This window comes from Cylas formicarius, unplaced genomic scaffold (genome assembly GCF_029955315.1).
Source record: "Cylas formicarius isolate icCylForm1 unplaced genomic scaffold, icCylForm1.1 PGA_scaffold_10__41_contigs__length_53128322, whole genome shotgun sequence".
Taxonomy (NCBI): Eukaryota; Metazoa; Arthropoda; class Insecta; order Coleoptera; family Brentidae; genus Cylas; species Cylas formicarius.
The window spans coordinates 41,139,444-41,154,313 of NW_026844214.1; the positions used below are offsets into that span (position 1 = coordinate 41,139,444).

Here is a 14,870-nt window from a genome sequence, read left to right on the forward strand (position 1 = left end):
AAGTTGGTTTCCGATTATAAAAATTTACAATTTATATTTTAGACATATTTAAGCAATTGCAGCGTTGCTATAATAAAGCAATTTTATTTTTTCAAATGGAATACCCTATATTTTCTTTCAAATTCGGATCCTTTTGAACATTTTAAATAAAGTTAAATAACGTATGTTATCGTAAAAAAATATATTTGGATTTACGCATAAGACGAAGCTAAAATTTTTTTTGTTTTTCCTGCTTTCTTCACTGCATAAGTGTAAAAAAATTGAATGATTTAGTATAGCTGGCAGATATATTATACAGGGTGTCCCGAAAATGTGACAAACTCTCCTCTAGGCGGTCTATTGTTTCTCGAAAGTTTCAGAGTGTTCCGTAGGAGCGCGATAGAAAAATAATGTGTCCTATAGCGATTTTTTTTATATATCTGGAAACACTATTGAAGTGATTCCAAGATGTTATATTTGTTTTGGACCCGGCCATATACCAGACCCCATGAGGCACAAGAATATTTTCCCCCGCACTGAGCCAGTCATCCTTTTTCCTATACAGTCATCCGAGTCTGAAGCAGGTGGCAGTTGTTGGTGCCCCTAACGTGTAAGATATCGAGTCCTAGGAGGGCCTCCATCAACACAGTTGATCAGATGCATTGAATGTTTTAACACTTTCTTTCTAAATATTAATTAAACAGTTATTTTCACTGACTTTGAAAACTGAAGAACAATCAGTTCTTCAGTTTTCCATTGACGATAGGAACCAAAACTTTAGTAAATGTTTATGTAGGCTGTAAAAATTCACCCCTTAGAATACTACCGCTTGTTCGTGGGCATACGAGAGTGGAAAAAAAACGTGAAAAACTTACAGACATTTTTTTATTGTAATCCAAAAACTAATCAAAATGAAAAGTAAGAAATAATTCCTTTAACGACTAAATTCAATCCGGCCACGATTGAAATAAATATATAATATGCGCGCGCGCGTGTGTGTGTGTATAAAACATCTCGCCCCGCTTACTCGCCAAGACAACTCATCAGGGCCCCCGCCCCTTTTAACTGTACAAGTCGTCGTCGGCACCGTCGTCGAATATGGCCTGGTCGCCGGGAGCAGCGCCCGCGGCTGGCTGCGGTTGACCGCCGGCAGGGGCCCCCGCTCCCCCAGCCGCCGATGGAAACCGGAAGTTGGTGCCGAAACCGCGCGACTGCTGCAGCGTCTGCGCGAACATCTCGTATTTGCGGATGTCGTTGTCCGAGACCGACCTACGGGCGAAACGCATCGCCTCCTCGAAGTGGGCGCGTGTTATCTCGGGCACTGGGTCGTCCTCGTCGAGCTATATATATATAAAAAATGAATACTAACCATCGCCGAGAGGCAACCAAACTTGGTCGTTTGAACTACCGACAACTGTCTTTCTCAAACGCAATTTGATAAAAACTGGCTCTGCCAAGACCATTCGCAAGATCGCCTATAACGCTGAAGGGTTACAGATTTCCTCATTATAGAAACGAAAATAACTATTTTACAACTGCCGAGAAAAAAATTTACGACTCTTTAAAATAGGACGAAACTCCTGCTGAGCACCATTAAGCGGGCGAAATCGTAGGGGTATTGTTTATGTTTCATCGTCGCTAGATATCAAAAAACATGTTTTCCAGTTAATGCTGGTTGCTACGAAATTTTGCATAATATTAGGTAATAGCACCCTTAGTGTCCAAGATAAGACAAAGACGTTAATAACAAAGCAAACAATCTTAATTTTCCATCTTCCTACACTTTCCCACTCCCCAATAGCACTTATCGACACTCAGTGACAACGAGTATACAAGTTGTAGTGCGTATCAGGGGAATAAAAAAAAACTGGAACTGGGACTTGCGACCCGTTGCCCCTTGCCTCGAACTGTTTGATTTAACCACAACAATGGCAAAACAAAGAGTGTTACTTCCCGTCTTAGCGTCAAAATTGTCACTGGGCCAAGATGAAAGAGTGGTCCTATAAATATGTGGCAATTTTAAAAATTTGCCATTATCTATCTTCCTTTTGATTTTGTAATAGTAAATTATGCCACAGGTTTGAGAAACGACTCTTATATAATCATAAATAATAATTTTATTATATAAGGAAATTAGAAAACATAAATTAATGAAAAAAAAATCTCTTGGACTCTGATGATGGTTCCAAGAAAACAAATATTAATATTAAGGAAGATATGGCAAATGTTGAAAATCGCCAATTTGTCAATTTTTCCTTGTAGCTCAGAAATTACAGGCACACCTGGTAGTCATTAAAAAAAACTCACGTCCATGGCAGCGTTCGGATTCGCAGCGCGCTCCCTCTCGCGTCTGATCTCCGCCTCGATCGACTGCCTGATGGCGAGCTTGCACGCCCTCTGGCATATCTCGGTGAGGTCCGCGCCGGAGAAACCGTGCGTGACCTTCGCGATGTAAGTGAGCTCGACGTCCTTGGCGACGGGGGACTTGCGCAGATTAGCCCTGAAGATCTGCTCGCGCGACTTCTCGTCGGGCAACGGGATATAAATCAGTTGGTCGAGGCGCCCGGGACGCAAAATAGCGGGATCGATGATGTCCGGACGGTTTGTTGCCCCGATAATGAACACGTTTTTCTTCGCGCCCATGCCGTCCATCTCGGTCAAGATCTGATTGATGACACGGTCAGCGGCTCCGCCCGCGTCCCCCACGTTGCCTCCCCTCGATTTCGCGATCGAATCGAGCTCGTCGAAGAAGAGAACGCACGGAGCGGCCGAGCGAGCCTGCACAATAGGAGCGGTCATTTAAACTACCCGAAAAGATTATACGCGAAGACGCGACGCACCAATAATCATAAGAAACTTTAAATTTGTTTTCTATTAATAGAATCACTTAGGTTAAATTAAAAAACAGATTCCAAAAAACTTTCACGAGTGCTAAAGTCACTTTAGAAGAATTTTCGCGCATAGTCAGACATTTTTTTTCTATATTGATCCAAAAAAAAAACTCCCCCAGCTTCGTCACCTTATCGAATATGTCTCGAACATTCGCCTCGGATTCGCCAAACCACATGGTTAGCAGTTCCGGTCCTTTGACGGATATGAAATTCGCCTGGCACTCGTTCGCGATCGCCTTCGCCAACAGAGTCTTGCCGCAACCTGGCGGACCATAAAACAGCACGCCCCTGGACGGCTGCATTCCTAATAATTAACGAAAATAAGAGTTTTGTGCAATGCGCGTGAACACTGTGGTATGTCTTACCAAACTTGAGGAACTTGTCAGGATGCTCGACCGGGTACTGCACCAACTCCTGCAGCTCCTTTTTGACATTCTGCAGGCCGCCGATGTCTTCCCAAGTGACGTTCGGCACCTCGACGACGGTTTCGCGCAGAGCGCTCGGACTGCTCTTGGTCATCGCGTAGCGGAAGTTCTCCATGGTGACCGCGAGGCTGTTCAGCACCTCAGCGTCGATCTGGTCGTCTTCCAGATCGATAAGATCCATCTTTTCACGAATCTGCTGCAGAGCGGCCTCCGAACAGAGCGAGGCCAAGTCGGCACCTAGTACAGGAAGCACAAAAAAACTTGTAACCTTCCAAAAACTGGATCTTAACAATCGCGCTATATTTTTTAAATATGTCTAACGTAACTAAAAATTCTTAAGGATTGATCTAAAAAACCATGTAGATGTTTTCAATCTCACTAAACCTTAGATGTTATTCTTTGAACCTGCATTGATTTTATAAGGATCTATGAGATCCGGTTAGCTTTTTTAAAGAAAAGAATCGCTTTTAAGATCACATTTCCCTTTGCTGAAAATTGTTTATAAATAGACATAACATAAATTAGAACTACACAATATCGCATTTATTTTGTCTAATAAAGTTCAGTAGCTCAAGCGTCATATAATACAAAACAAAAATTTAACATAGCACACAGCCACTATCAATTTTTCTTTTTCTATAATAATGTGCGAATTTGCGGAGCGTATAAGTTTTTTGATTAAAATGTGGCTAACAAAGTTGAAAGGTAACCGATGCATAATGGTTTGTGTATATGGGCGATGGCTTCAAATATAGAATTTTTATTTATTTTCCAAATTTTCAGAAATACTATTGTGGATGGAGGCCAGAAATGATTAGAACATCCATTTGGATAAAAATTATAACCAAAATATAAACAGGGTGTTCCATGAATGGCAACTATGATTTGTTTTTACGAAAATAGTTTGTTTTATTACTTCCCTTCCTTATTATTCCCGTCAAATCCAGAGTTGCCCTATAAAATTGAATTATTTAAAGAGCCCAATATGTTTAAGAGTGGTTTAGTTCATTTTGCTTTGGACATACGCGCGACAACCTCTGTTGGACCGATCATTGTTATTTGTATGAGATAATTCAACTAATCTTTCGAGGTCGCCCACGTTTTTGGTTACTGACATAGGCAATTGCTGATGAATGATCAGAACCCAAAGTGATTTTGTCTAACATGCTTAACCAAGTGACTTGATATATACAAATATTTGCAATTTTAATTTTTGAAATATATATATATATATATATATATATATATATATATATATATATATATATATATATATATATATATATATATATATATATATATATATATATATATATATATATATATATATATATATATATATATATATATAAAGATGCAATACTATAACAGTATTAGATTGCATAACAGTTTATGTCTTTAAATAATTTAACATTTCTGTGATACACAGATAAGTTGAAAATGCTGACCACTCAACCTGAAGCATAATTTAAATATCAAATGCAAAACAGCACTTACATTACGTTACATTTACAGGCAATGCATACATACGTTTTAATGATGGTTTAATAATTAAGCGAGTACAAATTAGGCCAAAATTAAGTTTTTCTTAAATGTATTAACTCCATTTATCGCTTTGAATTCAAAATTATCACTAACTAGGATTAAAAAATAATTTAAAATTTAAATTCATTTATCCCTATAACAGAAATTAAAAAATAAATCCGAATTCTATATCGCTTATTAAATATAAAAACTTTGCTTCCACCATTATAAATCCAACTCAGGAGTAATTAAAATATAGACAAACAACATACATTGCTTGTAACCCCAGTTTTATAGTTTTTGGTACATAGCGGTGGCGAATATGAAACTGCTGTGAGACATAGTTCCAACGACCCCACTCACCAACGTGGCCGTGAGTTTCAGCCGCTATCTGCTCCAGGTCCACGTCATCGGCCAGTTTCATATTCTTCGTATGGATACGGAGTATCTCAAGACGTCCAGTGGCGTCCGGGATACCGATATCTATCTCGCGATCGAAACGACCGAAGCGGCGCAACGCGGGGTCGATCGAATTCGGTCTGTTCGTCGCGGCCATCACGATGACATGCGAGCTCTTTTTCATACCTGTCGACAGAGAGAGTTGCTTGTAACAGGAGGGAGACGCCTGTAACACTCACCGTCCATAAGCGTCAGCAGCTGGGACACGATTCTCCTCTCGACCTCGCCATGCGTTTTCTCCCTTTTGGGCGCGATGGCGTCTAGTTCGTCGATGAATATAATCGCGGGCGAGTTCTTGTCCGCCTCCTCAAACGCTTTGCGCAGATTGCTCTCCGATTCGCCGGCGAGTTTGCTCATTATCTCCGGCCCGTTGATGAGGAAGAAAAAGGCGCCCGTTTCGTTAGCGACGGCCCTCGCTATGAGAGTCTTTCCGGTGCCGGGTGGCCCGTATAGCAGGATACCTCTCGGCGGTTTCACGCCGATCGCCTTAAAGAGAGACGGGTGGCGGAGCGGCAGCTCGACCATCTCCTTGATCTGCGCGAGCTGCTTTCTGCATCCGCCGATGTCGTCGTACCCGACGGCGTTCAGCGCCTCCTCCTCCTCCTGCGACCGCGAGAAATAAAACATAAGGTCTGTTCATAGATATAAAAAAGTGACTAACTGATACGAATTAAGAAAACACCCGGGCAAGCTGTAAGAATGAAATATGGCCATACTTTGCTTAGAATTTTATTATTTGGGGTTTTGTTGGGAAAGATACTAAACAATATTTATTCATTTACGTATGTATTTATGTTTAAATCTAAAATAAAATTACAAATTATTTTTATTACCTATTTAAATTACTTAAAATTATTCACATAATATAATCAGTATCTCTATCGCTATCATCGCCTGTTGTTATTTGTTCTATATTATTTGCAATATGGATATACCAGGGGTTCCCAAAGTGTGCGCCGCGGCGCCCTGGTGCGCCGTAGAATGTAAAGAGGGGCGCCGTAAGTCCATCATCATTCATTATCCGAAACATGTCCGAAACAAATATACGCGGGTACCTTATTTGAGCCCTCGCATCTATAAAAACATAGTTACCTACTAACCATCGCGTCGCGGCGTTTCTCACTCGCCAAAAAACCTACGCCCGCGCCGCCCTGATACCCTACCCCCCCTCCTAAGTCTTTAGTAGCATCGGGCGAGCTGCGACGGACGGACGTGTCATAGTGTTTTCTTTCGCTTTGTTTTTCGTCAAATATCTCACGCAAAATGGACAGATTTTTATTAAATAAACAAGTTGGCAGTCCAAATGACAGTGATAATGCATCAACTAGTAATGGCAAGGAAGCAAAGAAGCGGAAATATCGTAAATACGATGATAGCTATTTGGACTTTGGTTTTACTTCAATAGAAGTTAATAATGAAGAAAGACCGCAGTGTGTGCTTTGTTTAAAAATATTGTCATCCGAAAGTATGCTTCCAAGTAAGTTAAAGCGACATCTTGAGACAATTCATCCAACTATGGTTGAAAAATCGCGTGATTTTTTTCACCGAAAATTACAAAATTTAAATAAAACAAAAAACGTATTCACTCAGCAAGCCTCAGTACCTAACAACGCACTGTTAGCATCATTCAAGGTAGCATACAGGGTGGCAAAATGCAAAAAACCTCATACTATTGCAGAAGAGCTTATTCTACCGGCTGCTCTCGACATGGTAAACATTATGGTTGGAGAATCGGCAGGAAAATTAATTTCCAAGGTACCCTTATCTAACAACACGATCGGTCGAAGAATCCATGACATAGCTGAGGATCTCAATTACCAATTAATAGAAAAAATCAAAAACAATTATTTTGGTTTGCAACTTGATGAGGCTACTGACAGTAATAATGATGCGCATCTTATTTGCTACGTACGCTTTCTGACTGACAATATTATTGTCGAAGATCTGTTATTTTGCAAAACCATTACCGAAAGTGCGAAGGCCCAAGACTTATTTGAAATTATTGACAATTTTTTTGTAGAAAATGGTTTGAATTGGGAAAAGTGTATTGGTATTTGTACTGATGGCGCTCGATCCATGTCTGGCAGGTATGGAGGAGTACAAGCGCTTATTCGTAAAAAAGCACCGAATGCTTTGTGGACCCATTGCATCATCCATAGAGAAGCTCTTGCATCAAAATCTATGAGCTCCGAACTTAACCAAGTACTGGAATCTGTAATTAACGTAGTAAACTACATAAAAACTAGGCCTCTTAAGGCCAGACTTTTTAAAAAACTATGCTTGGATATGGGGGCTGAGCATACGGCCCTGCTGTATTATTGCAATTCACGGTGGCTATCACGTGGAAATGTTTTATTTCGTGTGTTCGAATTACACGAAGAAATTCGAACTTTTTTACAGCAAGAACGTCATGAAAGCGCCAAATATTTTACTGAACCAGACTTTTTGTTAAAACTAGCATATTTGTGCGATATATTTGAGAAACTAAATAATTTGAATCTGTCTTTGCAAGGTAATAACACGCACATTCTGAAACTATCGGAGAGAATTGCGGCATTTAAAAAGAAACTACAGTTGTGGATAAATAAAATGAATGAAGGCGGCGGTCAAGATTGCTTCCCGCAGCTGTATAAATATGCGGCATCTAATGAATTGGTTGTCTCACCAGACCTGATTGCCCTCTTCACGGAACACCTATTGAAGCTCAGCGAATGGTTTTCGGCGTACTTTAAAGATGATGATGTTGAAAAATTTGCATGGATCAAAGATCCTTTCCACGCACAAGCTCCACCAGGGTTCACATCACAAGATGAAGAGAGTCTCATTGAGCTCTCTTGCGACAGCAGTCTTAAAACTAGATTCATCACTTCCGACTTGTTGGAGTTTTGGTTATCAATTCAAAATGAATATCCAAATTTAGCTTCAAAAGCTTTAAGAATTTTCATTCCGTTTGCAACGTCATATTTATGCGAGTCTGGTTTTTCAGCTGTAGCTGTAATTAAGAACAAATATCGCTCGAGAATCAATGTGGAGAAAGAAATGAGAGTAGCAGTGTCAAGTCTTATTCCCCGCTTTGAAAAACTGTGTGCATATCACCAAGCTCACCCATCACATTGATTTGACTGACAATCGTACATATTTTATTTTTGTTTTTCATAAGACTTAAGAAATACACAAGTTATTTCCAGTTTTAATTATTTTATAATATTAAAAAGTCTGTTTGATTGTAAGTGTTTTAATTTATAATCCTATCTAACCTAACTACTATCATAAACAATTATTATAGGTGCCTATTTCTTCTTTTTTAAAGAGCAGGGCGCCGTGATAAAGTACTAAATTTGTAACTGCGCCGCGGGATAAAAAAGATTGGGAACCCCTGGGATATACTATTGTTCTGCCTTTTCTATATATTTAACAGAATTTGCCCAACTTTGTGGAGGGATGTTAAAAACTTCAGTTTCTATAGGTTTGAGGACATTAGAGTTAACATGGGGAAAAACATTGTTACGTCGAATGGCAGATTTCAGTTGGTGCCAAACATGTTCAAAGGGATTAAACATACAGTGGTAAGGTGGAAGCCTTAAAACTGTATGCCCTGATTTTTTGCATAATTATCCCAGGTTTGTACAGGTTTGTAACTTCAAGCTTTGTAGAACCTCAATTAATTGCTTTTTTGTATAATCTTCTTGGAAATAAATGTCATTATTATACATGTAGTTTTGGATTGTTGCTTTTGTGTCACATGAGGAAGGGGTTTTAGTCAACTGTCTGTGATAACTTGCACTGTCCATTACAACGACGCTATGAGGAGGAATGTTTGGAACTAGTTTGTTTTTAAACCAATTTTCAAATAAATCAGTGATGGTGCCTTCATGGTAATCCAGAGAAGAATCTTTATTATTTTTTGCAGACAGAGATAGTCCATTTGGAATCCAACCATCTTTACAGCCAGCATGCAAAATACTTATCCTTTTACCTCTTTTTGATGGCGCATTTGTTTTACACTCATCAGTTGAGTCAACCCACCCAAGTAAATAATTGGCTTTTGTTGTTCTCTATAAATCCTAATTTTTTTTAGATATTCCAGTCGCCATTTCTGAATTTTAAAACTTGCCTTTTGTCAAGTTTTTTAAATGCAAAACCCATGTGTTGAATACACTTCCATAAGGTAGTTCTGCCACATTTAACACCGGTTTCATCTTTTTCAAGCCTCCTAATTAAGATCTCTAATGTAGGCACGCTTTGTTTCTCGTATAACTGGTAAATTTTACGCCGTATTATACCTTGATCACTTTCATCTACACTCGAGAAAATGTCAGCATCGCTTCTTTTTTTCCTCGCTGAAATGAGATTATTCACAATTTTCCATACAGTTGATGTTGGAATTTTCGTCAATGTGGCCGTTTCTTCTAAAGATGCTTGCTTGCTGGCACCACGTTCAATGTAAGTCAAATAAACATTGTTTATAACTTCCTTAGTCTCAATAGAATAGTGTTTTCTACATTTGGGCGGGAGCATCTCCTGAGATACACTAGACTCGCACATATTTTGCATAATTCGCACACGATTCAACGCACGCTTTATTACACACGAAATAAGAATGATTACTAATAAACTTAAACTAAGTAGTATACCAAAACAAAGAATATTAAACACAGGTACGTATAAAATTATTTTCTATTACGGCACATATTTTTACCTGAATTTAAATTTCGAAACTTTAGGTAATAATCTTGTTGCATTGTATGTTAATGACCATCCTTGGATAATCTCATTCAAAAGCAATTGGTCACTTTCTAACATCTATGAACAGACCATACCTTAATGGATATAAGCTTGCCTGGCAACCGTCGACGCAGAATTCGAATTTGCAGGATACTTCAACTTGAATCACTTGATACGAAATTAACTTCAGAATAATAAGCCTCAAACTTCCTTTAATTATGGTTTAATATATTATTGCCTGTTGTCATAATACATAAACAGCTTGTTATGAACAATATAACATCGCGAGTGTAATGAAATTGAAAACCAAAAAGAAACTGAAAACCAATTGGAAAACCTATTTATTGTAATCGACTTTTGTAATGTTGAAAATTATCGAAAGATTTTTACAACTCCCTCGCCTCCCTCTTAATATTAAAGAACATAATCCTTCCAAAAAATGTTGGCCTAAAATGTAAAAAATTAAAGTGACCCATTAAAAAAAAGAATTAAAATGTTTTGAACAACTAAATATATATATTTACTACAAAACGAGCTAAAATCCCGAGCTGTACTTGAATCAAAATCAGAAATAGAAAACTATTGAAAAATACTTTTGCAAAAACCAGAAAAAGAGAGGACTCTCAGATATTTAGAATTATGCAGACCTACAACCACAGATCATACTTATACACTCTGTACTTTGTTTCCCCGCTTTCATACCATTTCCTTATTGTTTTTGCAAAATTTAATTCAATTTAATTTCATATTGCTCTCCTATTTAAGTATTTAGAACCCTGCAATTCTGTTTATCCTGTATCCTGGGTATTAGTTATATGATCGGTGACACACACAATGTTACCAATTGTATAAAATTGGCTAAACGTCAATTTAATTTAAAAACGTGCAAAAGTAAACCGGTAGAGGCGAGGCCCCTGGTATATAGAGAGACAAATATAATTCCACTCGTAGTTAGATGCAAAAATAAGTGTTTCTATTTGGTAAATTTTAGTTTGCACATTTAAAGACCACAATATTCATGAGCTAAAAGTAGGACATCACCCACTAATTTGTGTATGCTCAGCACTACTGAGACAATACAAAACAAAGCAGAATAGTTTTTCAAATAGAACTCAAAGACAGCCAAAAAAAATACACATTTCAACAATCTTATGCCAGAAAAACAGCTACCAAAGGTAACCAAACTTTTCTAGGATATTTTCTTGCATCACTTGATTAGCGGAGTTACCAGGCAGCCTGTTCAACCTGTATCAATCTTAGCCCTAGCCCCCTTCCGAATCTGAGCACTCCTTACCATCCAGCACTACTTACCTCGCGCTTGATGGGGTCGCCGTCGCAGTGGATGACTGTGTCGGGAGCGACTATGCAATAGGGGGCGGGGTCGGTCTCAACCACTTTAAACTCGACGGCGCGCATGCCGCCACGCACAATGAAAACATCGTCCTTGTGGATGGGGCGGTAGGCCTCGAGGAAATACGGTTTCAAGTAGACCTCGAACAAGTTACTGGCAGAGAGAGCGAGAGGAAATGTGAATTGCTTTTTTTGTAAACAACAACTGCATCTTTCTGCGCGACGGGTGACAAGAACAAAGAAAATTAACGCGTCGACGCTGTGCTGTTCTGTGTGTAAGCTTGCATTTTTTGGTAGTATTCAATTAATTTGAAAGCCCAAATACTTCCCAATTAAAATTTGCTGTTCTTTTATAAACTTCAAAGAGAACAGCACATGTTTGATTAAATTAATTGCACCTAAAACTACTACCTATATATATTATTTTTTTAAATTTAGGCAAATAAAGAAACAATAATTTATAATGCAAAACAAAGAATGTGTTACCTGGGAAGATTTAACCTTATATACACATCCAAAAGTTGCATCTTATATCTACCTGTATAACACCTACATCAAAACAAAATAATTAATTGCAGACTTATACATCTCTAAAGACCTAAACAATTTTCAATGCTCTATCACTTGTAAGAACTATGACGGTGGGTTTGTTGCCACAAAAATTGTTATAAATTGAACAGTGCACAGAAACAATAACACATTTTTTCAGAATGGTGAGTTTTTTTTTTTTTTAAATACTTTTATTAAAACAAACTTCATCCATGTAATACAACCTCTGTTATCTGTTTGAGGCTTTATTAAGAAAACTAATAATAAAAAACAAGGTGAAACCAGATAGTAGTCAATTGTCAGATACTTACCCAGTGAGCCCCTCCACGGTGTCGTCCACAGGAAGCACATGTATTCTTTTGCCATATTTAACGTCAGGACATGGTTGGATGGAGACCACATCTGACAATCTGACTCGCAGGTTGTTCCTCACAATTCTGTTCATTCTGATCTTTTCATCGCTACACGAATCATCCGAGAGCACTATACAGACGGTCTCTTTACGCCTCTTGCCTTTGAGCAAAACAGTGTCACCCCTAAACAGCTGGAGCTCATCCATTTTGGACTGAGATAGGGCCACTACGGAGTTGTCATCATTGACAGCTTCTTCCACTATGAGCCTGTTTGGGCGGTCCTTCTTGCGAAGAATCGCGGTCGCCAAATCGTCTGGGCTACAGACGACAAGAACATATGAGATAAAAAACTTGGGTGTTGGGAAACGATGAAAATGGTGGAGGACGATAACAAAATATTGGCTCAATGTCAATTTTGAGCTTGCGAAAGGACCAGAAAATAAGTATGGTGGCTTTAAAAATAGCCGTGTATCATCGAAGCGGCGGAACGGACTTATTTCGGCAACGAGATGTAGAAAATGCGTTTGAACCGGCAAGGTAACAAAGAAGATACTTACTTTTGTACGTCGGCCATTGTTGCTATACCGCTGGGTAGACTTACTATCGAGCAAATACTATCCGAAAACTGGATGCGATCAAAACCACGAATTTACTACTGTAAGTAACTGAAAACGGCTGACGAACGTTGAATTGTGCTTTGCAATGACGTAGCTTTTTCACTAATGATGGTTGGTTTCTGACGATTGACAGCAGCCGACCGAACGTGGGGGAAGACGTGAATCGGCAAAAAGTGCCGATATTGCAGAGCACGTTCACAATCTCTGACGAAAAGGATAAATTCGACATTTTGACAAGATCGAACTTCACTTGGTGATGACGTCACATTATTTATGCCCCTTATTTATTTCTCGAATCATTTTAAAAGTCAGACTACTCATTTCTTAGATATTTATTGTTGTAAAATGGTACTCCAACCCTAGTATTCTGTGATAGTACTGAGAATTTACAGATTTGGAGCCCATTTTGTTAAAATTACAACCATATTCACAGATATACGTTCAAACTCAACCAACCAAAAAACCTCCTGTCACTCATAGGACAACATTGACAAAAGATACAGAAAATAGTGTTTACATTTTGACGAATATCATAGTTTTTGGGTAAAATGTTACAGAACCCGCCAGTTTAACGTTAGAACAAGATATACCGGCTGCATTTTAAAGTTTGAATTTTCAGACATGGCTGGCATTAAAGGTACGTACTCCAATGTGTTAAAAAATCGATGGTATTTTTGAAGGTGATTCATGTTTTATATTACAGGTGATTTTTTCAACTTCACTTCCTTTGTACCAATTTTTTCATTACGCATTATATATTAGCATTCACCGAGTTTATACATTAATATGTCTCTTTCATAGCACTGGTATCTCTGGCATTTGCGGGCTCAATTGGGATGACTTTTGTTATTTTAGCATGCGCTCTACCGCAGTACGCGTAAGTATAGGATCTAGCAACAGATAACGTAGACTCTAACGCGCATCTTTCAGCATCTGGTGGCCTTTCTTTGTCGTCCTTTTTTATGTACTAGCCCCAATTCCAACCCTTATGAGTAGGCGCTACTCCGATCCCTCCAACTCCGGTCATTCGTGCCTCGAAGCCGCAATATTCGCGACAATGGGTGTACTAGTCTCTTCTTTCGCGCTGCCAATAGTATTAGCCAGAGGAGGACAGATTCTATGGGGAGCTTGTTATCTCACCCTGGCAGGGAACTTTATAGTGTATGGCACGTTGCTAGGATTTTTCCTGACATTTGAAGCTGAAGACTCAGACTACAACATGTGGTAATATTCAAAATGTACTCGCGGAGAAATAAACGAATATATAGGGTGGTTCTATCTCGTATTTACACTTTATAGAATCACTTTGTGCTAACATCTCGCTATCTGTATAACTGGTGTATTTAATCTGTAGTTTTTAATGTTTACTTAAGACTTGTATTACCTAAGGCTAAAATAATTTACCATTTCCTTTTTCCCTTTATATAATTTGAAAATTTGCGTTAATAGCCAAATGTTAATATATTTTTTGACACTTGCCTGGTACCGTCATTTCATAAGCTTCCTTGTCAAACTGACATGAAAAGTTTAAAAAAGTTATGCCGGGAATTGTTCGGAAAAATGGATCCGCTCGAGCCTATATGCGCAACGCACGACAGGAAGTTTCCGGCATTAAGTAAATCGGACAAGGCAAATAGTTCAAATGCAGGCGTTGACTTCAACAAGCACGAGTGAGTCTAATGCCATTAAGCACGTATAAATGAAACATTGCTGAATCATTCAGCTAAGCTTCGCCCTTATCTAGCAACAACTTGCGATCTGCTTGACAACGGCACAAAACGGTTTTGACTTTAAGTATTCGTTTCGCTAGACGCGAATACAATGTCTTGTGACGTCACAATCATGATCATCATCATTTATCCCACAGAAACACCAAAATCTTATTTGAACGGTATGTGGGTAACGCATGTTCGACTTACTATTACTACGTTAATAGTGCAGCGCCGATATTTAATTCCCTGCCTTATTTTAACATTCTTTTTTTGTCAAATTTGACAC

The 14,870-nt window shown here is 38.6% G+C and overlaps 2 protein-coding genes across 2 annotated transcripts; one reads left to right on the plus strand and one right to left on the minus strand.

Moving 5' to 3' along the window:
• Positions 1-847: 847 nt before the first annotated feature.
• LOC132697905 (transitional endoplasmic reticulum ATPase TER94) lies at positions 848-13,040 on the minus strand. The gene is made up of 9 exons (XM_060663655.1): positions 12,813-13,040; positions 12,214-12,573; positions 11,315-11,507; positions 5,458-5,881; positions 5,183-5,404; positions 3,236-3,532; positions 2,999-3,174; positions 2,287-2,757; positions 848-1,319 (listed from the first exon to the last, which is right to left on the minus strand). The coding sequence occupies exons 1-9, from the start codon at positions 12,827-12,829 to the stop codon at positions 1,041-1,043; spliced, it is 2,439 nt and encodes an 812-aa protein (XP_060519638.1). The 5' UTR covers positions 12,830-13,040; the 3' UTR covers positions 848-1,040.
• A 143-nt stretch (positions 13,041-13,183) lies between these two features.
• Positions 13,184-14,349, plus strand: LOC132697910 (leptin receptor gene-related protein). The gene is made up of 3 exons (XM_060663670.1): positions 13,184-13,509; positions 13,674-13,749; positions 13,803-14,349. The coding sequence occupies exons 1-3, from the start codon at positions 13,494-13,496 to the stop codon at positions 14,098-14,100; spliced, it is 390 nt and encodes a 129-aa protein (XP_060519653.1). The 5' UTR covers positions 13,184-13,493; the 3' UTR covers positions 14,101-14,349.
• The last annotated feature ends 521 nt before the right edge of the window (positions 14,350-14,870 follow it).